At 44.1% G+C, this 25295-nt stretch overlaps 1 protein-coding gene across 3 annotated transcripts; it reads right to left on the bottom strand.

Moving 5' to 3' along the window:
• Positions 1-455: 455 nt before the first annotated feature.
• On the bottom strand, positions 456-25143 carry LOC139106484 (protein FAM135A). 3 transcript variants are annotated; one of them, XM_070663301.1, is made up of 17 exons: positions 24669-25143; positions 12501-12760; positions 12302-12378; positions 11702-11915; positions 11007-11141; positions 10847-10876; positions 10356-10440; positions 10063-10257; positions 9860-9994; positions 9536-9776; positions 8776-9420; positions 7692-8638; positions 6797-7593; positions 6032-6347; positions 5722-5971; positions 5407-5634; positions 456-5259 (listed from the first exon to the last, which is right to left on the bottom strand). In XM_070663301.1, the coding sequence occupies exons 2-17, from the start codon at positions 12575-12577 to the stop codon at positions 5054-5056; spliced, it is 4578 nt and encodes a 1525-aa protein (XP_070519402.1). In that variant the 5' UTR covers positions 12578-12760; positions 24669-25143; the 3' UTR covers positions 456-5053. The 3 variants fall into 3 exon arrangements, with proteins under 3 accessions (XP_070519402.1, XP_070519401.1, XP_070519403.1); XM_070663300.1 differs by having other exon boundaries at positions 8776-9456; positions 24669-25142; XM_070663302.1 differs by having other exon boundaries at positions 6032-6233; positions 8776-9456; positions 24669-25141.
• Positions 25144-25295: the final 152 nt, after the last annotated feature.

Here is a 25295-nt window from a genome sequence, read left to right as displayed (position 1 = left end):
ACACGCGATCAAACATAACGAGATACGCCCGTGTACGTGGAGAGAAGCACCTTTTAAAGCTCTGTAAATTGGCACTGTTTTATTCGATGCCACGTTTTCCGCGTACGCGAATATTTACACATTCTTGGATGGCGAGAAATGCCACGGGAGCATGACATTTTACACTCGCGGAGCAACGTTGTTATTTTTTATGAATACATTTTCCGTCTTTTCTCGCTGCTGCACAACGCGAGCTTTTTTTTCGCCGAGATTCGCATGTAATGACACAACTTGTTATTTTAAGCCAATTAAATCGGTCTCTTTTAAGCCACGTGCTGTACCCTTATTGTAGATTTAGAAACTCGTAGATAAATATTCTACGAACTGAGTCTCACAGACTCCCGGCTAAGGATATCGATTGCACTTATCAGGTAAGACAAACGCATTATTGCACTGGTAAATAAGAATGATTTAAGCTCACTTCAGATTTTTTATTAATCTATTTCTCAATTTATATATACGTAGATTTATTCATTATCATTTATCATTTTTGTATACTCATATGGTATGTATAGTGTATACATTGTTACTTCTTCATTGGTGTTTCTCTTTTAAAGACGATGTGTCTTCCTATTTTGCATATATGCAATTTTTTTTTCTTTCGTTTTTTTATCTCTCACTCACTCTCTCACTCTCACTCTCTCGTTCTCTCTCTCTCTCTCTTTCTCTCCTTTTCTCTTTTTTTCTTTCTTACATTTTTTTTTTCACAAGTGATTCGATTGAGAATTACATGGTGACGCCTTTTTGTCGGAACCAGCTGTACGACACGTTTAATAATCGCGACACGAGAGCGGAATACAATAGCGAGTTCTCTTTTTTGAGTGTCGATGAACACTTCGATGCACACATGAGAACGGAAAAAGGATATCGTTGTCAAACTGGCAATTTTTACTTTTGGCACTGCCTTGGCACTTAACTATCAGAAATCACTTTGAAACCCGTCGTCACTAGAAAATTTATAACTCTTCGAGCGCTTTTATGTTATCAAAAAAGGACGTACGTATAAGTAACAGAAATTTGAGCAGAACGTAAAAACGTTACATATAATAAACTTTCAAAAATAAATAATCCAATCTTACAGGCAGTTTTTTCCTCTAATTATTTTTAATTTTATCTTTACGTATCTATATATTTTAATTTCTTTGGCCCCTGGAAGAACGCTCGACTAGTTCGTTAAAAGAAAAATTGCCCAACGTTAAAGATTTTATTCGTTAATTGTTCGTTAATTATCTTCAGGGGCCGTTACTACTTATTAAAGAAAGCTCGCTATGAACGTACAGCTGGATTGGCGCCACGGGATGGAGGAACGGAATGAATACACGAATTGTAAATTATGCAAGGACATACCCACCAAAAATGCAACAACGATTTTATGTCCCTGAAATAGTTTGCCGGCCCGGAGAAAAATCTTTCTAAAACATGTCGAGAAACGGAACGCGGAAATTATTTCGATCGATCGTCATTGAACCGATCGCGTTTCCATCGCTCCCCGATAAATCTCTAGAAAATTGTTGCCTTAGGTGGTAAGTTAAAAAAACTTAAGTTTACATGACGAGAGTACAAAGTTGTAATTACCGCGGCTAGAGCGTGTTACAGAGTCGATTATAATATAAAACGACGATATAATTGAGCAAATAATAGAATAACAATGAAAGTTCCTTTTGATCCGTGTTCCCCGCGAAAGAGCAAGTCGAAAAGCTCTTCGGAAACTCTCCCATTACCCTATTTCTCCGTCATTCGTAATCTCCTTTTCGCACACGATTTATAACGCGTTATTGATAACAGACGAAGAGAGAAGACGGTGTCTTTCTTGTAATCGATACATGACGCGCGTAAACGTCACCGATGAGATTTATTCGCAGCTGAGGGAACAACATATACGCGGCGATTAACCTGATAAACGTGTTGCTGCGGAGTGAAAATTTGATTAAAGAGACAGTCAGAACATGAATTTTTTTTTTTTTTACTCACATGCGCATTTGTCACGTTCATTGATGGCGCACGAACGTCATAAATATTCGACAGAAGTCGGCAAATGCAGACAAACGTAACTCCCAATTCTCCAAATTGTAATTAATATGCGACAGTTAATTTCAATTTGAAACAAATATATTTCACGCCATAAATTACGGGGAAATATCTCGATATGCATATTAAACGTGTAAACCAATTTCTCAGAGATTTTCTGTTGAAATTGTTTGAGAGAATTTCTAAAAATCATTACGCTGAAAATTTTCAGAATAAACGTATATAGTTTGAAGGAACGAAAATGCTGCACTTGTTTCTGGTAAAACTTTTCACCATATCGCGATTACCAGACTAGAACGGTTTACAACAACATATACAATTGCAGTATACATGTTAATGGTGATTATTAGGTAATCGTTTTACGACGATACACGTAAACGTTCCTTACGCATATAAATGGCTCACGCTGAGTGACACGAGCGATAAATTTGTATGCGGTACGATTACTCGCATATCGAGAGCCGATGTATAATCTATATTATCCGTTTTTGACACATATGTTACGATAGAATTGCTGTAAAAATTATTATTTTCTACGCGCGCGTTTCGCGCTCGGGACAGTGTATGTGTACTCAGAGATTTGCTACGCGAGAACTGTGGAGTGGAAGATTATAAAGGGCTATCCGTCATGTGCATGCGTTTATCTCCGCAAACACGTGTTCCGTAAATTGAAAACGCAAAATCCACGCGTGCGGCTACGAACGAAAATTTAAAAACAGCGAGAATGATGCGCGACGGTGTTGATCGAAAGCTCGCGGGGAAGTCTAATCTCTCACTTTGAATAAATAGTTGCCACCAGAATACAATAGCTCTTACGTCCTTCCACTCCGCAATTATTAATTCGCAATAAAATGGTTCCCTCGCACTTCGGCGCTCTCAGTTCACAATGATTGCAGTATATTGTGGCTATATATAATATATTATTTATATACACATTCGCGATTATCGTTTACAGAATATCGGTTTATTAACACTATTTTACATCGTTTCACAAATAGGGACATACAGTGGACATATCGTGTTCGTTAAAAATGTTTAAGTACATATTTGTATAATGCGTAATACAAACATCTAACACATACCCATTTGATTTCTCGGAACTCTTGTCCTCCCACAAAAAATATTTCTGTAAGCGTCGAAGTGCGAGGTGCCATTTCTGCGCCGCAATGCTACAATCGCACGTAGCAGCTTGGTACACAGAACATCAGAAACTTATTCCTCAATTATACTGACAAGATTTTTGGCGAGTTTAAAATCTATTTTTTTCGAAGATGTCCGTCATTTTTTATCACATTTTAATATTTAATATTAAACATTTTAGATAAATTAACGAGAAAAAAAAAGATAATAATTAATAAAACAATAAGAGTCTGTCTTCTTCAATTACAGATTCAAGTTCTCAAAACAATCCTTCATATTAAACAGTTAATAAATAAAAATCGGCGGTTTCCTAGCGCTCTGCAGATTTTAAAGCTCGAGCTCGCTTGGATTTACACGACGATCTGATCTCGACAGTGACTGCACTCGCGGACACGAAGTTTCGCGTACGTCACCGTTCGATTACGATTAATATAATTTTTTTTTTTTTATTTGCCTTTTTTTCGCTTTTCATTGATAGATTGTTCTGAGCAATTGAGATCTAGTATTGGAGGGATTTCATATACCTGAAACGTTAGTCACTCTCTCGTTCGTTTTGCAGCCCAGATATTCTTCTTTATCACATTTCAGGGCGCGAATTTTCGTTTCGTCACACTAAGATCGTATCGAAGAACCCGCTTGTTCGAGACTGATAAAACCCGTCGCTGACGTTGATAACACTGCTTGCACCTCACGTATCTTCATCTCCTAGTCGCTTTAGTCTAACGTCTTTGTCAACTTTTGCTTAATCATTTTCCTTTCGGTTATCTTTCTTTCTTTCGCTCAGCTACTCGGCTCTCATCCACCCGCTCTTCGTACTCGACGCATTCGGCATTCACACTTATCTGATAACAATTGACATACGTTTCATAACTTTCCTATACGACTAGACAATGTGTCGTTGCATTGCCTTATACTTTTATTATTTTATTTGTATTATTAATATTGTTAATTTTTCTCTCCTCGACACGTGACTGAATTCCTACTCGCTGGAATCTCCTCTTCCTCTTCCTTCAAATAAAAAAAAAAAAAAATAAATAAATAAATTTCTTCAAACTGTCGATGAATAATTTTCGTTTTTCTTTTCTTTCAATAATCGCGATCCGTTCTTCGTGATTAAGTCTGACGACCACATCGTGTTCCCTCGTGATTACTTCGTTAACGCTAGGCCGCCAAGCGCGCTGATCATGTTCTGCTTTATTTTTTTTTCATTTTTCGAAGTTCCAATGTTCGATCATTCGTAGCATTTCGCGTCACTCATAGCGACGGCGTGCGTGACACGCTGGACTCTTTCGAGCTGTATCTTCTCGAATTAGTTTTCCACGTTTCTTTCCTTTTCTCTTGTTCCTCGCTTCCTTGGTCGATATCACTACTACTATCACCACTACCGTCACTAGAAAGTAGGTCCGTTTCACGGCGAGCTACGGGTTCAACGCGAATGCCCACCGGGGCGAAGTCTCGGTAAAGCGTTACAGGAGTGAGTCCGGAGTTCGATCGTCGTGACGGATGCGCGCAACTTTTTCACGTCCGTGATTATGATAAAGGTGGCACGTAAGAATCTAACGAATGCTCGATATTAAAATCGACGGTCGACGGCGCCGCGTCGTTTGTATAAAAGATCGGATTGCCTCGCTTCGAGATCCCGTTCGTTTCTTTTGAAGGAAGACAGCGAAGAGAAGGGGCGAGGCAATATTGGACAGGACGCCTACAATTCACGCTAATATACGGGATGGCTGAAGCTGCCGCGATAGAACGCGACGCTTCCCAGATCCGCGTTTGAGTCCTTGTTTTATTTACTTTTAATAAGCTACGGTTAATTTTTTTTATGTGCGCTAGACTGTTCTTTTTTTTATCTGAAATATTTCAGTCCCGCGACCAGCAGGAATTTCTCGATGAAAAGCTCGGAATCGAGGACGGCGATATGCGCGGCTCGGCCTATCAGGGCGTTCGCCGTCGGCGGTAGAGCGTGATGCACGTCGTATCTGACGAGACTGACCCCGGGCGCTGACATTACGGGGTAAAGAATGTTGTGCACCATCTCGCGATACGCGGCACCTAAAAAAAAAATTAGACAAAAATTCGAAATTATTATTATTTTGTTGTTGCTGTTATTATTAATCAATAAAGCAATTTGATTGAATTTATTTATTTCGTTAATAAGTAAAGCACCGCGAAAAAAAAGAAACGGTAGACAGGTGATACCTTGATCCGTCGGATCTCGCACGGCAGCCTTGCAGAGTTCGATTCGGGCAGAGTGCAAGGGCACGTATCGATCTTGTGCACTGCCGCACAGCAGAACGTGTTTGAACTTCTGCAGATTGCTCTTCTGGCTCAAGCGGAACATGAAGGAACGTCTTACGTCCGACGCGTCCTTCATGGCCAGTTGCAATAAAGATCCGGACTTTTTCCACTTTTGCATGAACCACATACCTGTGAAAATTAGCGAAGGAATGTAATTTACGCTCGAGAGTTCTTGCAATATCAAGAAACGTGTGTCGATGTATTTGTTAGACTTACCAGCGTTTACCAAGCCGCTCGTGTTATAAAGAGTACCTAAGTGCGGTCCACTCAGGCTGAGGAAGGTGTGTAGACGAGGAAGTAACGGACGCAGCTGCGGTCGCGTTAGGGCGCTCCGGATGATTATGGTCCCAAGAGAATGCCCAATAAAGCTCACTTTCTTCGGGTTCAGACCCGACGTCTCAATGTGGTAGAGAATCTCGGACACCAATCGGTCGGTCATCGTCTCGAAGTCGGAAAAAGTATCTCCCTATATAAAAATATTAGTGTTAGAAGTTTAAATATTGAGTTCTCTTTAAATGTAACTCACCTGATTTCGCTCGGACATTAAGAAATCCAAATGCGCTCCCGGCAGACCCAATTCCAAGTACGTTTTGACGAGACGGAGGTCAGCGGCATTACCGTCGAGGCCGTGGACGCATATGATAAGGTGCGCACCTTCCGGCGAGAAGAGTCGATACTCGTCACTGATGTGGAAATACGGCAGGGTCGAGGCCAAGGTTGGGTAGTCACTAAGAGGCACATGGGATCTTAATGGTTGAACCGACGGCGAGGAATTCAGAAGGTCATCGTATCCGAGGGAATGAGCACGTTTATGCAAATACAACTGTGCTTCCTCGCGTTCTCTAGAGGGGGATAAGGTAGACAGAGAACTTAACTACGAACAGACGGAATTTTGCGGAAACAACGCAAAAGCGAAACGGCAAATTCGACACCTTTAAGAAGGTGAAAGCGAGATCTTAGAAAGCGTCGCGTTTGTATCACATTGAAAAATAACACCGTTAAAAAAAAAACTAAATCAGATTAAATTCCGGCACGCGCAAAGCGTAACTTGAAGTTACCAACTTTTTAAAGTATTTTATATTTTATTTTCCAAGCGTATTACTTGAATTCATTAGTTTGATTAATTAAAAAAAATAATTACAGTATTATATTAAATTAATTTAAGCTTCGTAAATTATTTGAAAATCCTGTTGGCTTCAAGCAGCTTTGAATCTTGCTTCGTGTTAATTTTAAGAAAGCGGTTCTAGTTGGGTGGGCTGATCGTGTTATTATGCGTAGAAATTCGACGTACCTATAAATCTTGCCAGAAAAGCTCATTTGCCTCTTAAATTCGTCCTTGCACTTTTTGAAATTAATAAAATCATCTTGCGTAGACTGTAGCAGTTCCTTGCCCTCTTGGTAGCAATCCAGACATATGTCTCTGGCACCGTAGACGTTCTCTCTGTCTCGATCTCGATTTCGCTGTGGACTACAGGGCGCCGTTTTATTCTGTTTCGGACTTCTGCTCTGCTTTACAGTCTCGTACACGTGATAGAGCGGGTTGTCAATTGGCTCCGGAGGATCGCGAAACTCTTCGGGAGGCGGCGGCTCGTCCTGGAACATCTTCGGCGGTGGCAGCCGCACCTCCTCGTACGAGTGCTCTTCCACGCTCTCCTTCGTAACGAGAGGACGATCTTTGCGCGGTACGATTTTCGACAGCTTCTGTCGCAGCTGCTCGCTCGAAAGTTTGGCTTGATTGCGACGCTGTTCCGAGCTGGAAGTGTCGCCGCTGCTGACCCAGCCTGAGCACTCGGAAGTTAGGTTGCTCGAACTCGAGCTTGGCGTGGGGCTACTGGGCCTGGTGGACGGCGGACTGAGAAGATGCGGTATGATCGGCAGGTTGTTAGTAAGACTGTCTTTGCTATCGCGGATCGGCATGCAGGGTAGAGAGACCGCGCTACGTGGCACGACCACTTTATTCTGTTCCACCGGTACGCTGGCGCATCGTAGTCTCTTCACAGTCGACGGCGGTATTCCGAAACTTGATACATCCGAAGGCGTTGTGCCATTGGTCGTTGGCGCCTCCATGGGCGACTTTATAGGTTCCATCTAAAAAAAATATAGACAAATTAGAATATTAATAAAAGTATATATATATAATTTATTTTAATATATATATTTTTTAATATTATTTTCTGCTATTTTACCTTCAGAATAATTTTATTGTTGTTTTCCACTTCAAGAACGCTCGTCGCAGGCGAAGAGGGGTGACGGTGCTTGGGCAAAGGAGCGACAGCGGGATCCCGATACGCTGGCGGTGGCGGTGCCGGTTTTCGGTTTTTATGACTGCACTTTCTATCACTTTTGTGATTACTCTCTTCTATCGGATGGTCGATATCGAGAACGGGCGCTGAGTGCGGCCTTCTGTTGTGCTTGTCTTTCCTTCTTCCACGCGACTCCTTCTTAGATTCCATTTTCAAAGCTATCACTTCGTAAATCGGTTCCGCGTCCGCGTTTTTCTTCTCGGCCTGGCCATGTCGTTGCTTTTCCTCGTTGTAATTTTGAGTTACGCCATTGCGTGGCGACTTGGCCGATCGATCTGCTCTTCTTCGGATCGGTCGATCGCGCCGAAAATCACAGCACTCGCGCTCCACGTCGTCGAGCAGTCGTTCCGTGCTCCTCGGCCTTTTCGGCTTGTCGAGCTCGTCGCGAGTTCTTCCGCTAGTGTTGCCGTTTGCGCGGCAGAAAAGCGAATCCGTGGTAGCATAATAATTAGATCTCTTGCTCGTAGAATCCATCGAATGCAAATGACTGCTTATCGCGCTACCGTTCATGTATTCCGGTATCTCCGGGCGACTTCTTTGCGTCATTGATGTCTTGCCTATCGTGTGATACCTGCGATTTTCGATGCCGTTCGCTTGGCTGTACTTGCCGCCTGTCTGGTGTCCGGATTTTCGTGAGTTTCCTCGGTAAGTGACTCTATCCAACGTCGCGGTGTGTAGCGGTTGATCTTCTAAAAAGTCACCGTTTACATTCGTCTTGGAGGATAAAAAGCTACTTTGGTCGTTTGTGGTCGTTGGTAGCGGTTGGCGAGTTCCTAGACGATGACTTCGTGGCTCTAGTCGTAGCCTCCTGGTATCGAGAGAGTGATAATCTACAAAATAGATAAAAAATTTTAACTGTCTTTTATATATTAATTTATATATATTTTATATACAATTAATTTTATTAATATAATTTAATTAATTTTTCTCAAATTATTCTTAAATCTTTGAACGCATTATCGCGCACCTTCCATTGTATTTGCCGACTTGCTCTCCGTTAAGCAATCGGGCAGTTGACTGAGGTCCAAAGCGCCCATATACGTTGGCACAGTGAGATTCTGCTCGCAAGATTTGGACGAAGGTCGATAACCGGGCAGGTGTCCACCGGGCGGCAGCTCAGGAAACATTACCGCTAGCAGTGAGCTAATGGGAGAGGATTGATAGTCGGACTGCTGCTGCTGCTGCCGATTAGGTACCAGCATCTGCGTCGACTTGGCGCGAGGTAGCGGTATCACCGGCGTGGAGCCGAGCGACGGGTTCGGCGCGGAACAGGCTTGCTGACCCGAGGGCGGGAAGAGGGTGCTAATGGACGGCACTGTCGACCTAGGTTTCCCCCTGGAAGGAACCGTCGCAGGCGGCGTGACATTTCGACCGCCGCCACGCAGCCCGCGTGAGAACAATTGAGTCGACACAGACCTGGGCAGAGTCTTCGGCGACGTCCTGGGCTGCGGAGGTGTTACCAGCTCGGGGCCCAGCTGATCCAGCGACTTGCTGTGCCTCGCCGGAAGTGTCGAGGGTGTCAGTATCAAGCGGGCCTGGATCGATCCGATGTCCTGAGCTGCGCCCTCACTCCTGGGCGACCAGATGGCCATGTTGCGCGACTCCAGGATCGCTGCAACGCCGCAGTTACAATCATCCATGCTGGGAACTGCAGAGCATATTCGCATAATATTTTATAATACTCTAGTACGTAATTAATTTAAATGTTACTGCGTATGCGCTTATACCGCTATTTCTGTGTCTCTGCTGCATGTCAGCGTACTGATCTTCGAAAATCAAAGGCAGCGAATGAAGATCGCCATCTACTTCCGGACAATGGACAGGTAACGGCGGCAATGATGCGAGATAACGCGATCTTCGAGCGGCCTCACTCACCGCTTGATAAGACTGATAATTCGCATCGTAACAGCCCGCCGCTGATGTTCTCGGGTTCTCTAATACGAAAAAACCCTCTGCAAACCGTTTTACCTGCATTTAAATAATTAGTTAATAATAAATCGCATAATATAATGCTATTAACATCAATATTTAAGAAACTAAGTTTTTCTTACTCTCAATTGATGATGAATTCGTGCTAAATGCTGATGGACCGCTTCTCGGCCAGAGAATGCTTCCAGAAAATGCTGCCAAAGAACGATATTTTGTGCGCACAGTTGGGCTATGTCAGCCTCCTCGGTGTCCATCAACTGCAAACAACGGGTTTAAATGGCATATGCTAGAACTTGAAAACATAATACAACGTAAAAACACAAACCTTTGTGATTTCTTTGTGCGTGTTCTGTGCAAGCTCGAGCGCTCTTTGTTGCCAGGAAGGGAGGAGCCGTGCCAAGTCGGACAAATCATTCAGTAAAGACTCCCTCGCAGCTAAGAGCAGCCTCGTTACTTCTTGCTGGACCAATCTCGCGTGCTGTATCCTCGTCGTCGACCCAACGCATCTCGTTGTGGTCTCCTGATTTTATTAAATTTTTATTAGAATTAATTAAATAGCACTTGATCAATTTCTATCATTATCTTGATGATTTGAAAATTTGCTTTAAATAAACTCACGATATTTCCGAAAGTTGTCGCACTGCTATCGCCGTTCGTCGCGGATTGTTTAAACTGCAGCCAAGGTTTTCCGCTTCGCGGTGCACTGTAATACAATTCGATATATTGCAATATACATATGTTTATGTAGGCAATTAATTTTCATGGTAAATATAATTACTGTAATTATTATATTCAATAAAAATGTATTTCTCTTTAATTCTATTAGTCGCGAAAATGGGTGCTGATATTCACGCGATTAAATGTCGCTAGATATAAAATTATAAATACTACATATACATCGCGATTACGTGTATCACGACGATTTCTAGCATTAAGATTTATTAAATTTGTGTAGGGGTCAACATAATCACTGCCTCGTAAATTCAGATTCAAGGCAAAGTTGATTCTTCAGGAATTCAGAAGTCGCGGAAGAAATAATAAATTGCCCAACTACTCGCGCCGAAAGTTTAACCAGTTCCGGGCTTCTGTCAAAAGTGTCAAGAACTTACCAACTCTGCACTACGTGCAGTATGCTCTTCCTGCGTTCGCCGGAGAAGAGACGGGAGCGGTGCGGCCATAAAACAGAAAAAGAGGACTCCGATAAGAGACAAGTCGATTATACGGTGGGATTCGGAAAGTTTGCGTGACGCGCGATCGCGCAATACTGACTTGATGTAGGGCTGATGAAGAGCCACGAGGCACGCGTGGATCGTAATGGACACCGCCGCGAGATGAAAGTAGTCGAAGAGCACCGGCAGGTGATAGTGAAGGCCCTTCGTGGGTGTGAAGTTCAACTGCAGCGCCCTGAAAATGAACGTCCTATCGATCACGAGTGGACCAGGCGAGTCGAAGCTGTCATCGATCAGTTCGGCCGAATTCTAAATATCCGACTTGTTTGCGAACAAATATCCAACGTATGTCTGACAAATCTGTCTGAAGCACGTTTGACAAATTACGATTTTTAAAGATTCTTATGACGATCGTTAATATCGTCAAGACCGAATTAATACCATCGTTCATCGTTCGAAATTGGAATATTTTTTTCAATGTCGCTACTAAACTCATCTTATCGAATCTCGGAGAAAAACTTAAGAACGCCGTTGTACTCTTGTAAATCAATGATACAGCTCTTAATAAATTTCTTTTATTTATTAATTTATATATTTTTTTTTTAACTTTTTAAATTTAAACACCTTGCTCGCAAATTTATTCATTCTTGCGTATATCGTGCTCGGAAAGGGTTGCAAACAAGAGATAAGAATTACACGGCCGACTCTGATTGCTCGGGTCGCTTGTAGTCTGCGACTCTTGCGTGTCGCCGGGAAAAGAATACGCCGTTTTGTGCTGAGCGGCGAGAAGCTTACCTCGAGGACACGCAAGCCATGTTGCCCGGCTGCGTTGGCTCGCTGAACCATAGCTCGACGCCTAGATTGAAGTGGGTACGCGACAGAGCCTCCTCAATCTTGTGGCTATGCACGAGCACGTGCGCCCGGAATAGTACGGAGGTGCCGAGTGTCACCTCCTCGTTTCTGTAAAGGATCTGAAAGCGCTTGCTGGTGCCCGGAGCCTCCAGGGAATCTGCAACACAACGGTGTGTGTTCTTCATCGCATTCGACATCGCCCTCTTCGGGGATAGATCGATCGATCGGGGTGAACGGATCCGGCCGAGCACGTATCGCGTGATGTGACTGAGAACTCCGCGCGGAACTACGAGAAAAGATCAAAAGACTCACGCGATGCTCGAATAAAAAAAAAAAAAGTCTATATGTACGTATGTAATATGTATAAGTGTCGAAATGTAAAAGAAGACCGATAGAGAAAGATGTTTTAAAATACACGACCCTTGGAAGAAGATTTTTATAATAAATTCTAAGACACTTAACGTAATGATTGTACACGCAAATATAACGAGAAATGAAAATGCTTTTGTCGCGGAAGTTAGTTCCGAACGTCGGAGCGCTTACGATTTCTCGGTTGATTGACCTCCACTTTGACTGGCAGCTTCGGCGATACTCTGAGAGCAGTTCGGATCTGGTAGTATCTGCAAAAAAGCACAGATTTCCTCTCGTGAACGACCGAAACCAATCTTGGCAGCCAGACGTGATTTTACGAAGACACGAAGCTGGCGTCATACGCCGAGAGAGATACGAGCGGTAATCTTACCCGCGCTGGAAGAGATCAACATTGTAGAACTTGCAGAGCTCGAGGGAGAACTCGAGGGTGGCCTGTAGATCGCTCATCTCGATCCTCGCGATAGAAAGAACCACCCCCGTTCCCGTGCTACCCTGGCACAGCCCCTAATCGCACGAAGACCGGATTCTCCCGACACGATGACTTGCAAGCACGAAGTTTTCAGGACCCTGCCGAACCTGTCGGTCCGCTCCAGCCATCCTGTGAAGAGGAATCTCAGCGCCAAAGGTCCTCTGAAATAACATTTAAATTCTCTATTTTACAACAGAGTCATTGCACTATTATAACAAATAAAAAATATTAAATGAGAAAAACTTGAAAAGAGAGGCATTACGTCGGAATAATTTTGAACACAAAGAAAACAAACGATTTTTATGATTAAAATCATGCATCTCTGGTAAATGCTTATTACATCAATGTAACGATTCAACTGGAGTTAATTTTAACCACTTGCGCTGGCAACTAATTAACGATTAATTGATGCGCGTGTTAAACTCTCGAGGGTAACTCGCCGCGAGACGTCACTTAAAACGAAAGAACCCGATAGAGTCTTACGGGACGAATTTTACCAGATGTAAATACTAATTTTGTTGATGAATAATTTTCTGCAGTATGGTATCTTTCAAAATAAAAGAAATTCAAAAGCAGCTCGACGTGCCGCGCACGTCTTTCCAGCGCAAGCAGTTAATAATTGAGCCAGTGTAATAATTCAGCCTCTTCAATACCAGCAAGAAGGTGGATTCGCAAAATATTTAATAGTGCCTTATTGTTAAGAGCGCTTAAGGACAAACTGGGAGGCGCGTTTCATATTTCAAGATGCATGTCGGAAAGGGCTATAACCGTCTTATTAAAATTTCATCGTTACCCACATGATATTTCGCTATTCCGCGGCGATAAAAACACGGATAGGGGCATGTCCAAGTTTGCGCGCGCTATAAATAAATCGGCGACGTCTAACTTAGCCGTGGGCCAAATTTAGCCGGGAATCAGCCCGCTCGGGCAATTAATTTTTGAGCAGACTATCACTGCTATAATCTATATCGAAGCCCGGCTTATAATGTCAGCGGAACAATGACCGGACGTGTGGACATGATCCGACAATGCGGCGGCACAGAGAGAGGGACAGGGTTTCAATAAACTCGTCTTTTTGCGCGTACAAATCGATATACCGAAGGCCGATGTAGTCGGCTCGCTCTGGTGTATACATAATGTTTATATCGCGGAAAAGTATTTTACAGCGACCCGCGTTTCATTGCCAAGGACATTCGGAAGCTCGCACGCGAATACAATTATCCACGCTCGGTTTCCTACTTCGTGCACAGAGGAGAAGAGAGAGATCAATTGTTGTAATCCGATTTTCGCAAGACGCGGCTTCACAAAGAAGCGATAATGTATCAGCGGAATTACGTTATCAGGCCCAACAAAGGGGAGCACCGCATCGAATGAATTAATTGAAGGAGCTTCAGGAATTAAGAAATTACATCCGCGAGATGCATATGTAGTTTTTTGCGTAATATAAAAATAATCTCGCAACGAGGAGTGCCGACGGCGATGGTATTTGCATAAGATCTCGATAAATAAATAAAGATATCTCTCAGCTGGGTAATCCCCGGTAAGCTAATCGACCCCGATAGAACCATATAATCCGAGTGTTCCATTATGAATGTCATATACCTTTATGACTCTATCGATACGGATTATACGTGAGCGATTGTTTCAACGCGACAATCTCCGGCACGGGAAGCCGCTCTGAACGGCTGAACTCACGGGGAAACTTTCTTAATTTACGCTCATCGATATTCTCAAGGACAATGTATTTTCTCCGGCGTGCACGTCGGTGCTCACGATGCCGGAAAGTGCTTCTTGGCGAACGCACTCCATTGCCAAGGCTACTCAAAGGCCGCGTGCGCTCGGCCGGCTCCCTTTCTGCTTTAAAATAAGAAGACGGATGACACCCTCTCGGCATGTCGTCGCACTGGCGGCTCTTTTTTTTTTCTTCTTTTTTTTTTCTCCGCAAATCCATTTTCCGCGAGCCATCTTTCTCGCGCGACGACAAGAAAGTGCCAGTGGCACAGAGGAAAATTTTTCGAGCGATCAAAAAGGTTTTGCATAAATTTGCAAAAAAAAAAAGAAAAAAAATGCACTGCGTTATAAAGCTGGCAGATGTAAATAAGAACGGCTTCTTGCGATCTTGACGTTTCGTCGTCATTCACGTCATTTCCACGGATGCTCGAGGCACGGCCTGGAAGCCGTCTTTTCCGACACATTTGTTCGCCCGGCGCGAAGATCAACGACTCCGATTTTCAGACTGGAGTGGAAAGCACGAGAGGCATTACTAGGATAGCACTTGTCTCTCTTCCGTCTAAGGAGAATTTGTGCAATTATCGTACAAATTGCACTAGACCTTGTTCTGGTATTTAAGTTCTTGAAAATAAATTCCGAAGTTTGGAAAATATTAATTAATTAATTATAAAATAATTATAATAAAAGGAATATATAATCCGTATTTAAAATTGCATGAATCTTTAAAAAAAAAAAAAATCCAGAATCTGATTTATCATCTGCTATATTGAGAAGTTCGCCTTTTCTTTTCCCATAAACCGCTCAAGTCCGCGGGTTATTTTCAAGCCTCGTCGTTGAAATAAAGTCCGCGCAATAATTTAAAGGGTCGGATTTTCTCTAAGTCCGCGACAAGCGGCAAAGTGAGAAGGAAGAAACGGACGCGGGATGGTGCTGAAAGGCAGCTGTGCCCTCTGCCATTTTTAACTTGGTCCACGTAATCCAGTTACGTGTGCATGTGTGTAACCGACGAAAAAGAGCCGAGCGACATTGCGTGCATTTTTTAGATACCTTTGAATTCCGCTTCTTGAGCGACGTCTATCTCTTTCACCGCAAAACGCGGTTTCAAACTGTATAAAATATTGAAATAAATCCTTAGACACCATATATTTTTTTTAGATTTATTTCATTGCAGTTATTTGAATTTCATTTAACTAAATGTTCCTCGGAGTGTCAAAAATGTGCCCGAAATCGAGTATATAGGCGAGTTAACTTTTAATGAAAAAATTCACCGTGTTATGCAAAAAGAGAATCGGATCTTTCGTAATAGCTCGCGACGGGACAAAGTCACGCTCTCGCGTACATCAAACGCATTTCAGTCGCACGAGGGTTAATCGTGTTCAAGCGCTCTCTCCCGCCTCGTGTGTGCGCGCTCACGCGATATTTCTAGCCCCGAGGCCGACGCACCGTGGCCCAGATTAATGCCTCTGGGCAATGCCGGCCTACATCGACCGACGGTGCGTATTTACGTACGACGACCGCGGCTTTTTCCTCTTCTGTGCGCGGAAACGCGAGATAAAAAGCCGGCCGAGCGCTCTCCGCGCGTCCGAGAGCTGGGGATCCGGGCTGAGATATCGCCGACGACGCTTCTCCGCGATTTTGGCTTATCGCGTTTTTTCACCACTTCCGCGACGGAACGCAAACGACGCGGCGATCCATTTATTGCGTTTTCTTGCACCGTATTTCGTTCCCTTTGGCTTTCATCATCGTCTGGTCCTTTGATCAGCCTTACGGCTGTACCTTTGGAGGGATTACCATGACTGGGGCAAACGTTCGGGTGGGTTTATCGCGCTCGCAAATATATCGAATTATGAAAAGCGGGTAATTCTTCGGGGAACTGCGGGAAAAGGAAATTTCAATTTCCTAAAAAAAAAAGAATAAAAAAAAAAGAAAAATGTATTATTAAAATAAATGGACTTTATCGTGGTCCTGTATAAGTAAAATCCCCTTTCGAAATAATCTTCGCGAAGAAGTCGAAAGTTGAAAGACTGCAAAATTCGATATTTCGCGACCGAAGGCTCAACTGCTGAAAACTTAATTCTTCCCGCGTTTATGAGTGCTCTCGGATTTACAAGGGGAGGATGGGGGAGGCACAACTTATAATTTAATGACGGTCGCGCCTGAATTCTTTGCGAAGTTACTTTTTAAACGGCGAAACCGCCGGTGAAAATAGATGTACGGCGTGGCCCCCGGCCTCTTCGCGCGCACATCCACGACGGAAAAACTTCCCGGTTGGGCGTTAAGCGCGGATTATTGTGTAACATTTTCCCGGAGTAATCTCCTTTCTATGAAATTGATTTTCTTCCCGATAGACTTTGTAGGTTAAATTAAATATGCGGAACTATAAATACACCGGCGGGAATTGCTTCTTATATACCAAAGGTTCGTTCGCGTAAGAAACGGAAAACTATAAAATGGTCTTTCCCGCGCGATGATAAAAGCTGGGAAAAAAAAAAAAAAAAAAAAAGAAATTCGCGAAAGACATCTCGCGGGTTTTAATTTAGCCGCATTAGTCAGAGAACTTTGTCCATTTCGCGGCGTGTTCTAAAACAGTAATTTAGGAAATTACTCTTTTGCAACACGCACGTAGCGGTCGATCTTTTTAGAGACGTCTACTCGCTCTCTTTCTTATTTTTATTTATTTTTAGAAGGTCATATCTCGAAATCCACTTCGTCAGCAACCTTTCAGTAGATGGATGTCAAAGCAGCTTTTTCCCTGCGACGTGTAATCATTGAGTCGCCATCGCGCGACCTCGCGGGCGTTGTGAATAGCGATGCATAATTGAACAGTTTATTTTGAAGCCGACGCGACGTTAATGAAATTTCGCGACGCGAAATGTGCTGTAATTGTATTTATTTGTGTAGGTTTCAAAGTACAATTTATATGCAATTTCGTGTGAGAAACATGATATTAATTGATACGTAATCTATTTCGTGGATTAAATAGGTTTCGCCGCGAATTGCAGTCTAGCCGGGGATTGTGCCTGACGATCGTCCGCGAAATAATCGCTCTTTGCGAATTAATGGAAAAAAGCTAAACGGTCTTGTCCCTGAACGAACAGAGACCTTGAAGTGCCATCAGGAGACTTATTAAGTTCGCCAGTTATCTCATCGATTATAAAATCGCATGCGCGCGGTTGTCGAATGAAAGAGACAGGAAGCGTCAATCGTCCGGCGTCGGCTCTCCGTGGCAATGGTAGAGGAAACACGCTCTAACAAGGAAAATTGAAATTTCGTATCGATTAGCGCGGTCGTTCTGCGACGAATTTCCATATCGCGCCGATTCACCCTCCGGGTCGTCCACCCTATCTCCGACCGCCGCCCTTCTGGCCAGACAGCCGTGTGTATTTTTCACCTAGCATTTTTTTTCCTTCGCCGCGCGAGAACGTAATTAGTAGCAACGAGAGAAGCGCAAACTTTCTGCCGATGTTATTTCGAGAAATAAAACCCGGGGAAAAGCGCATTTTTACGGGCATGCCGATCCCCGCGAGTGGTTCGATAAAATCTTAGGCTCGGTATCTCACGAGCGATTCACAAGCTTCCCCTGCAAAAAATGTATGATTTAGGACAGTGTTTTTTTCTTCGTTATTTATCCATTTTATTTATTCAACGGTTCCTGAAACGTTTCATCTGTCGTAATCTCGCTGTGCACTCTGCAGACGATTGATCGCGAACCGGCTTCTGGTTACGAGGCGCCCCGGGACTCGCTCGTAAAAACGTAACGGTGAGATTTGCCGTATGTTTCGTGATCGTGCAGAAAATGGGAAATTAATCATTTTGTCGCAAAGAAAAAAAAAGAGAGAGAGAGAGAGAGAGAGATTGAACGGAAAACAGTTTGCGTGCTTTTCTGCGCAACGCTTCCCAATCTCCCGCGTCTTTGACCCTTTTCCCCCGGTCGTTTCCCTCGGAGCATTTAACCCCCGACCTTTTTCGGCTCAGCCACTCGTATTTAGTTGGATCTCGTATGCTTTGTAATATTAAATCACATTTCCCGGTAGATTCGTGCCTCCCGGAAAAGCGCTTCTCGACCCGAGGTTCGATAGACGCTCTCGCAATAAGGCTCAAAGTGAAAAAGGCGAATAAGTAATTTCGAGCCTTTTATATATTGAGCAGGAAATGCAATTGCAGGGCCCACCCTCCCCCGACGTACCTACATCAATTTTTTATATCGCTCTTTTTGCTTTTTCAATTTCACGGAATTACTTTCAAATTAAATCAATCTGGCTAAATGTCTCTGCTGAATACGTGCCGTTATTTATATAAATTATCTTTCACCCACGTTCAATCAATTTGATTTCGATCATGTATTTAGCCAATAATAAATCATCGCGTTTACAATGTAAAGCTCATTCGTTCGTACTGCACTACGTTGTTGATTCAAATAATTATCAAGCTGACTGAATTTTTACTTTAATGAGCCGGTCGGCGCTGCAAATTATTTCCCAAGCGGAAGATATTATTTAGATTGCACCCTATTCAAAAGCACGGCGCTCGCCGTATTTTTATTCGAAAGCCGATATTTATATCCCCCGGTCAAAAGCAACTTCGACGAACAGTTCTGGTAAGACGTGAAAGCACGTCTATACAGGTGTGTCAATAAATTTTTTATTATATTCTCGTTCCGCCCTTAAAATAGCGGCACTATCGCGCTAGATTTGCTCGCCGTGCGCTCGCTTTTAAGATATTAAATCGTAATCTGTCGCTCTCCTTTCGACCGATATCCGTATGACCTTAAAAATACGGGCCAGAAACCAGATGGCGAAGAAATTTCGTATAAATGAAAATTCCTTCCGCGGCGGATATTCACGTTTCCCTTTTGACTCTCGCCCCTCGAAGTCGCTTTCGAGGGGGATGCCTGGATATTTGATGGAACCTCGAGCCCGGCGGCGTGTAAGTGTTGCAAATTTAAAGATTGACTCGGATTGCACCGGCGGACTCAACAGTGAGAGAGCAGGAATATATAGAGCGTCATTGACTTTTTTTTTTCTCTTTCTTTTTCAGAACGAACGTCGCGGAGAAAAGCTCAAGAAGCTTTATTTAAAGGGAGTAAATAATTTACGCTTTAAAAGTATATATAAAATAATGAAATCTCGAAAAACGCGACGTACGACGCGCAGAGCATTAATCCTCGAAAGACGGTTTTCTTTGAAGCCTCGCTCTGAATGGCCCCCTGTTTTCGCTTGCAGAAGTTGCATGCGTGTTTGGGCAGACGTCTAGACGGTTTCTATCCGATGAAGCGGCGGCGGCGACATCGTGTAATCAAAAGTATTTCTTATCCTCGAGGCATCGCACGTGGCTCCTCGCGATATCAGATCGAACCTCGAGGTAATCTTGAGGGTCCGGTTGCTCGCGACCGAACGGCATTTACCGCTTATTACTGCAATAAATATCCCGAGGAGCTCACGCTCTATCGAGGAAAAGAGCGAGCTGAGAACTTCGTAACGAGACTATCCACCGATCGCGACGATTTATTCGAGACTCCCGGGGTTCAATTCGCTCGTACTTTCCGCCGTAACTTCTTTGAACACAAGCAGCACTAGGTTACTTCGTTTCTTTTTGTTCTTTTTTCTTTTCTTTTCTTAATTTTTGAAATTTATTTTATATTCGAAGACTTGATTAAAAATGCCACGTCATTATGGGTTTGATAAAATATTGCATTGTTAAAAATTGATTGTTATAGAAATAAAGCGAGGCGCGTGATAAGATAAGAACTAGAACATATGTGAAATCAACGTTTGGGCTTTCCCGTAAAAAGCATTCTTGTTCAAATCTCGTTGCAAAAACGTCGTTGTTCAATGTAATGTAAATTCAAGATGCAAATTGCTGGCTGTTTCATCAGCGGAACATCGGCGTCTGCGTTTTCGTAGCACGGTATCGCAAAAACCTTCTCATTTGCATCTTAGATTTACATTAGTGCCCGTTGTAAACGTGGGTTTAACGTCTAACCATATCCGAGACATGGGGATGCGAAAAAAAAATTAAAAAAAAAAAAAATCTCGCGGTAACAACTGCGTCATCTCTGTCCGCTCCGTCGTCTGCAAAAATTGCGGACGGCGCTGATAATACGATAAATGTTAAAATCCATTAACTTGGGCGGCGTGGGAAGAGATTTCATCATCGCGTATTTCTCCGGCGAAACGTAGCCTCTCGGCCCCAAAAATCTGGAGCACTTTAATAAATGAAAGCTTAAATTAATTTGAGTCGAAGCTGAGATTTATAAGCTAAAAATATCACAATTATGTAAAACGTATAAATTCTTAATTAATTTTGTTTCAGAAATTTACAATTAAGGAAACGTTACTTTTCTTTAAGTTTCTTTTTCGAGCCGGGAGTTCAACAACCACGCCGGTGTGGCTGAACAATTTCACCCCCCAAGACGATAAAGTGGTCTTTATTGCCGGAGATACGAACACGCATACCCGCAATCCTTTCTTCTTACCACCCTGGAAAAGATTTTCGATAATAATCGAGGCGTGTTTTCTGCGCGCTCGGGGGTTTTTTCTTTTTCTTTTTTACATAATCTTTACAACCGACGTGACGATCAATTTTGTGTTATCGGTTTTAATAGTCAAGACCGTAATATTCGAATTAATTTACAAATAGCATTTTTTTTTTTTTTAATTGATCCTCTAGCGATTAAAATTCAGGTTCTCGGTTCTGGTACGTCTCGTAAAGACAATGCGTCTAATGCGAGGAAATTGCAAGTACAAATTGGCGTATCAAATAAATAGTCGAATCGATTATTCTTTTGTTCCTGCCACCTCGGTCACGTCTTGATCTCGTTTCGAAGCGAAATTGTTCGTTCCGAGCTGAGCAATTCGCTCGCGCTAATCACCACAGTGCAACGAGCCAAGAATCTACTACCGTGGCCCGGAACTCCTAACCGCATTGCCACTCATTATTTCTCGAGCTGCTTCACGAGCAGATCGTGGGCCACTTCAGGTTTGCTGACACATCGCGATCTATCGATATCTGACTTAAACTGTGGCTGAGGAAATTCCATTTGGTCCAATCTCGCGCATTACAATCATAATTACACTTATTCTTAAAACAAATATCAAATCTTAATCATTTAAAAAAAAAAAAAAAAAAATTTACGATAAAAGGTTTTACTTCTTCCGTGATAATACCAGTAAAAAATGAAAAAGGAAATAAATAAGTTGTTAAGCTTTAACGATCGCACTTAAGAGCTCAGGAGTTTTATGTATTATTCATCAACGAGAACCAAAAGCGTTTTACCAATTTTTGAAACTGTCACAAGTGAACGGAGTGCTTCGACAGTCAGTAATTGCGATATTGCAATATTTCTTATGTAATAATACGGTACGTCTCGTTACTTAATAGAGCAAACAATCGCTTACGAGGCTCTGACGTAACCACGAATAAAAATGCGGCATATATCGATATACCCTCCACCTGGCACTGTCTGTTTTACGTGGAGCTATACAAGCACGTCCTACATACACGTGCACGTCGGCATCCTTGCATTCTAATATTCCCTCGCGAGCGTACATATACAATATATATATAAACGTATACGTCTTATATGTATACACGTCGGTTCAACGACCGTCGCGATCAAAGATTGAAAATGACACAACCATCCGGCTGTTCCTTTTTTCCTTTGCGATAAGGTTTCAGGTCGAATAGAGCACTTCGACTGATTGCTATTAAGACCGGAAGTAGGTCAAGACAATAAGAGGCTCGCGGAAAAGTTATAATTCACAGAGGCCTCGGTAAGGAAAATGGCGAGGGTAGCAACCGGGAAATGTGCTTTTGGCAACAATAGGAGAGCGCATTGGCATCGGAATACCTGTCGGAGTACGAAACGAGAAAGACGATCGTTCTGGCGAATAAAAATATATTTAGCATTTTATTTTATTTTACGGCATGTATTATTATTATTATTATTATTTCTTTTTTTTTTTTTTATCAAAAGAACCCTAGAATGGCGAGAAGAGCGGGATGGGGGCGACTATTTCCAATGGGGAAACTCGATCGGAGTCTACGCGCGCGATCCCACAATTCGTGCGCTGCTCCATATCGGCTGACCTTTTCTGAAAACGGCCGTGCCTCAGAAATGTCAGAGTACTACTATCTCCGCGGCTATGAACTTTGGGCTATACATCTGTTACGCTATTGAAGTCATCGCACCGCGCGGAGGCACATTGGCAAGGGGCGGATGGAATTTTCCTCGAAACTGATCACATGCCCTTTATCTCATTCGCCTGTACCTAGTGAAATGTGACTGCCAGACAGACAGTAGATATAATCGATAACGGAATAATGCACGGCACCGGAATATTGCGGTCGGGGGCGTAAAAGGCGCGTTTGTTTAATAATAGCTAATCGAGCGACCAATTTTAGATCCCATTCATTTCCACGCGAATTGATTTACTGAATGGCGGGCTTATTAAATTTCCTCACGACCACGACACTACTGTAAGCAGCAAGATCGCCGGCGAATCGTGCGACTCTTGCAGATCTCAAACGATACGTCCGCGCTTATTTTACTCTTCGTTAGAGTGACTCGAGTTCTGAAACTCGAGAGCTTAAGTGAAGCTGCGTAAAAAGGTAAGGGACGAGATCTAAACATGATTGTGAAACGATTAAAGTCGAGAGCTTTACGTGGCGCTCGGGCTTTACGCGCGTCGTCGTAACTCCATCGGCGGTTCGGAAACTTAACGCTCGTAGACGCGAGAAGGATGCTATTTGCTTCCAGATATCCAGAATAGCGCCGATCATAATCCCCTCAAGTGTGATAGCGGCACGCACGGCAGAAAAGGATTGACGAGCGGCGCGAAGTATCGGGAGGGAAGCGCCGATCGATCAGCTTCTTACGAGCTTCACCGCGACGGCGGTTACCGGGACGGTTGGTGTCGGCAGCAGCCGTAACCTTGCTAAATTATTGAACGATCATGCTAGACGCCGTCCATGCCGCAGTCATGGGCAATTCCGCGGGATATACATTTCCGGATCGCGTAAAGCCGACGTACCGGAAATCGCGCCGATGGATTTTGTACGGTGGGACGAAGTCGAACGGCAGATTTCGAGCATACGCGGCCGTCGTAAAACGAAGATTTGCGGGGCGGCGGAATAAAGGAAGAATAAAAAAAGGGAAGTCGACCCCGTTCTCTCGGGCGCCTTCGAGATTCGGTAACTCGAGATCTGCGTTTCTACTCGGCAACGAACGCAATTGTTGAACGTTAATACGTTTATGGTCATTATTTCAGGATTGATGGTGGAGGTCATCAGTGCCGCGTTAAGCGAAATTGTCCTCGCCCGAGGAGGTAACGACACAAACCGGTCGATCGTAACATCGTGGAGAATTGAGACGCGCCAGAGAGAGGTTCATTGAATTGCTCGGTGAACGGTCGCGGAGCCTGCATTTAAATAAATTGACATTTTCCGATTCGCGTACGCCTAGATGAGGCAAGATAGCGGCTACTTCCGCATAATAGCGGGCGAGGGCGAACGTGGACGAGGGAAGGAGGAAGAGGAATCAATTTAAAAGCGGTGACTCACTGAGGCATGATGACGTAGTTAGTGAGCGGCTTCTGTCGTCTTTCCGAAAATGAGCGATAAAGAGAGGGCGACTGAGAAAATAAAAAGGGAAAAAAAAAAGGAGAGTAATTTGATAACGTATCTCTTTAGCGACGGCAGGAACTAATGCATACGCGATGATAAAGAGGTGACGAACGAGAGGGCTGCGGAGGGAAGGTATAGGAGAACAGCAAAGGGTGCACATACACGTCACGCGCGGTAACCTTTTTTTCTTCGTCGTTTGTACTCGCAAAAAAAGGGAGACGCTTCGCGCACCAGCGATTCCGGTTCGAAAGCAGGGCGAGGAAGATGCGAAGGAACGAGAGGAAGGAGGGGGGGGGTGCAGATGATAGAGAATCGAGGACGAGAAGAAATTGCGAGGGAGGAAACGGGAGGACCCACGGTGTCTCTCCGTCGTTGCGTCCTTCCTCTCGTCGCCCGCACCAGCGAACTCGGCAGAGCGACGTTCCCTCGCCCCAATTACCATTGCCCGGCGCGCAACGCCTGCCGTCCACGCTCGTAATTTGCATCCGACCTCTATTTCCTCGCGGTGACGCGCGATGTTGCGTGGACCCCCTCGATCATCGTCGAACGACGGCACTCAGGAAGCTACGAGCGATTTGCGACATGATGACATTCGGATTCAGAGGCGTGGACGGGCCGCGGGCAGCATCGCACGGATTCATCTCTCATCGGTCAATGTGCACGCGAGGTGGTTCAAAGCGAAAGGAAACGTATCGTATTTTGTTTTTTACTTACGAAACGTGAGGTCATCTAGGAAAAGAAGACGAGCGATGGATTGGCATCGGCTCCGGGACAACGAGCTAGGACCAGGCATCCTTCCGGTCACTTCTCTCTCTTCCGTCTTCCTACGTGCAGCACCACCGAGGAAGTCCCACGGGACCCGGGCGATCCTCCCGCCGTCGTCGTCGTTCAGGCAACACCCACTTTCTCCCGTGGCCTCGTAACCTCGGAGATTACCACTTTCCTCCCGTCCCGCCGCGAGGAAGCGAGAGGTGCGTTATCCCCCGTCGTCCTCGTCGTCGTCCTCCACCACAACCACTTCCACCGTGAACCACCGTGACCGCTGCAGTCGTTGTCGCTGTCACAGCCACAACAAGCAACTAACGGCAGTGGAGGCAGCAGACGCCTGTTATACCACTGCCAGACAGTTTCGCACCCTTCGCGTGTCACGTGAGCTTCCCGTACGTTTCTCACCCTCGCACCCTCTAGCTTCCGCCGTCCTTGTCTCACCCACGATCCCTCTTCCGCCCTAGTATCCCCTTCTCCCGCCCCCTTTCATCGGGGGCGCGAGCTATCGACTCACTCCCGTTGGCAATTAATCGCAGCTCTCCGCGCCGGGTGCCACCGCGCGCTGTGTCGACC

The sequence above is a fragment of the Cardiocondyla obscurior genome, linkage group LG11, assembly GCF_019399895.1.
Source record: "Cardiocondyla obscurior isolate alpha-2009 linkage group LG11, Cobs3.1, whole genome shotgun sequence".
NCBI classification, from domain to species: domain Eukaryota; kingdom Metazoa; phylum Arthropoda; class Insecta; order Hymenoptera; family Formicidae; genus Cardiocondyla; species Cardiocondyla obscurior.
Note: the sequence above shows the minus strand (reverse complement) of the source record. Positions and strands in the feature narration are given on the sequence as shown.

Excerpts from the sequence above, each read along its gene's own strand:
- LOC139106484 (XM_070663300.1), bottom strand. The coding sequence starts at position 12,577 with ATGAGCGATCTACAGGCCACCCTCGAGTTCTCCCTCGAGCTCTGCAAG. Across the intron at positions 12,379-12,500 it reads GTTGATCTCTTCCAGCGCGG|ATACTACCAGATCCGAACTG; the intron begins GTAAGATTACCG and ends GCTTTTTTGCAG. Across the intron at positions 7,594-7,691 it reads ACAATAAAATTATTCTGAAG|ATGGAACCTATAAAGTCGCC; the intron begins GTAAAATAGCAG and ends TATTTTTTTTAG.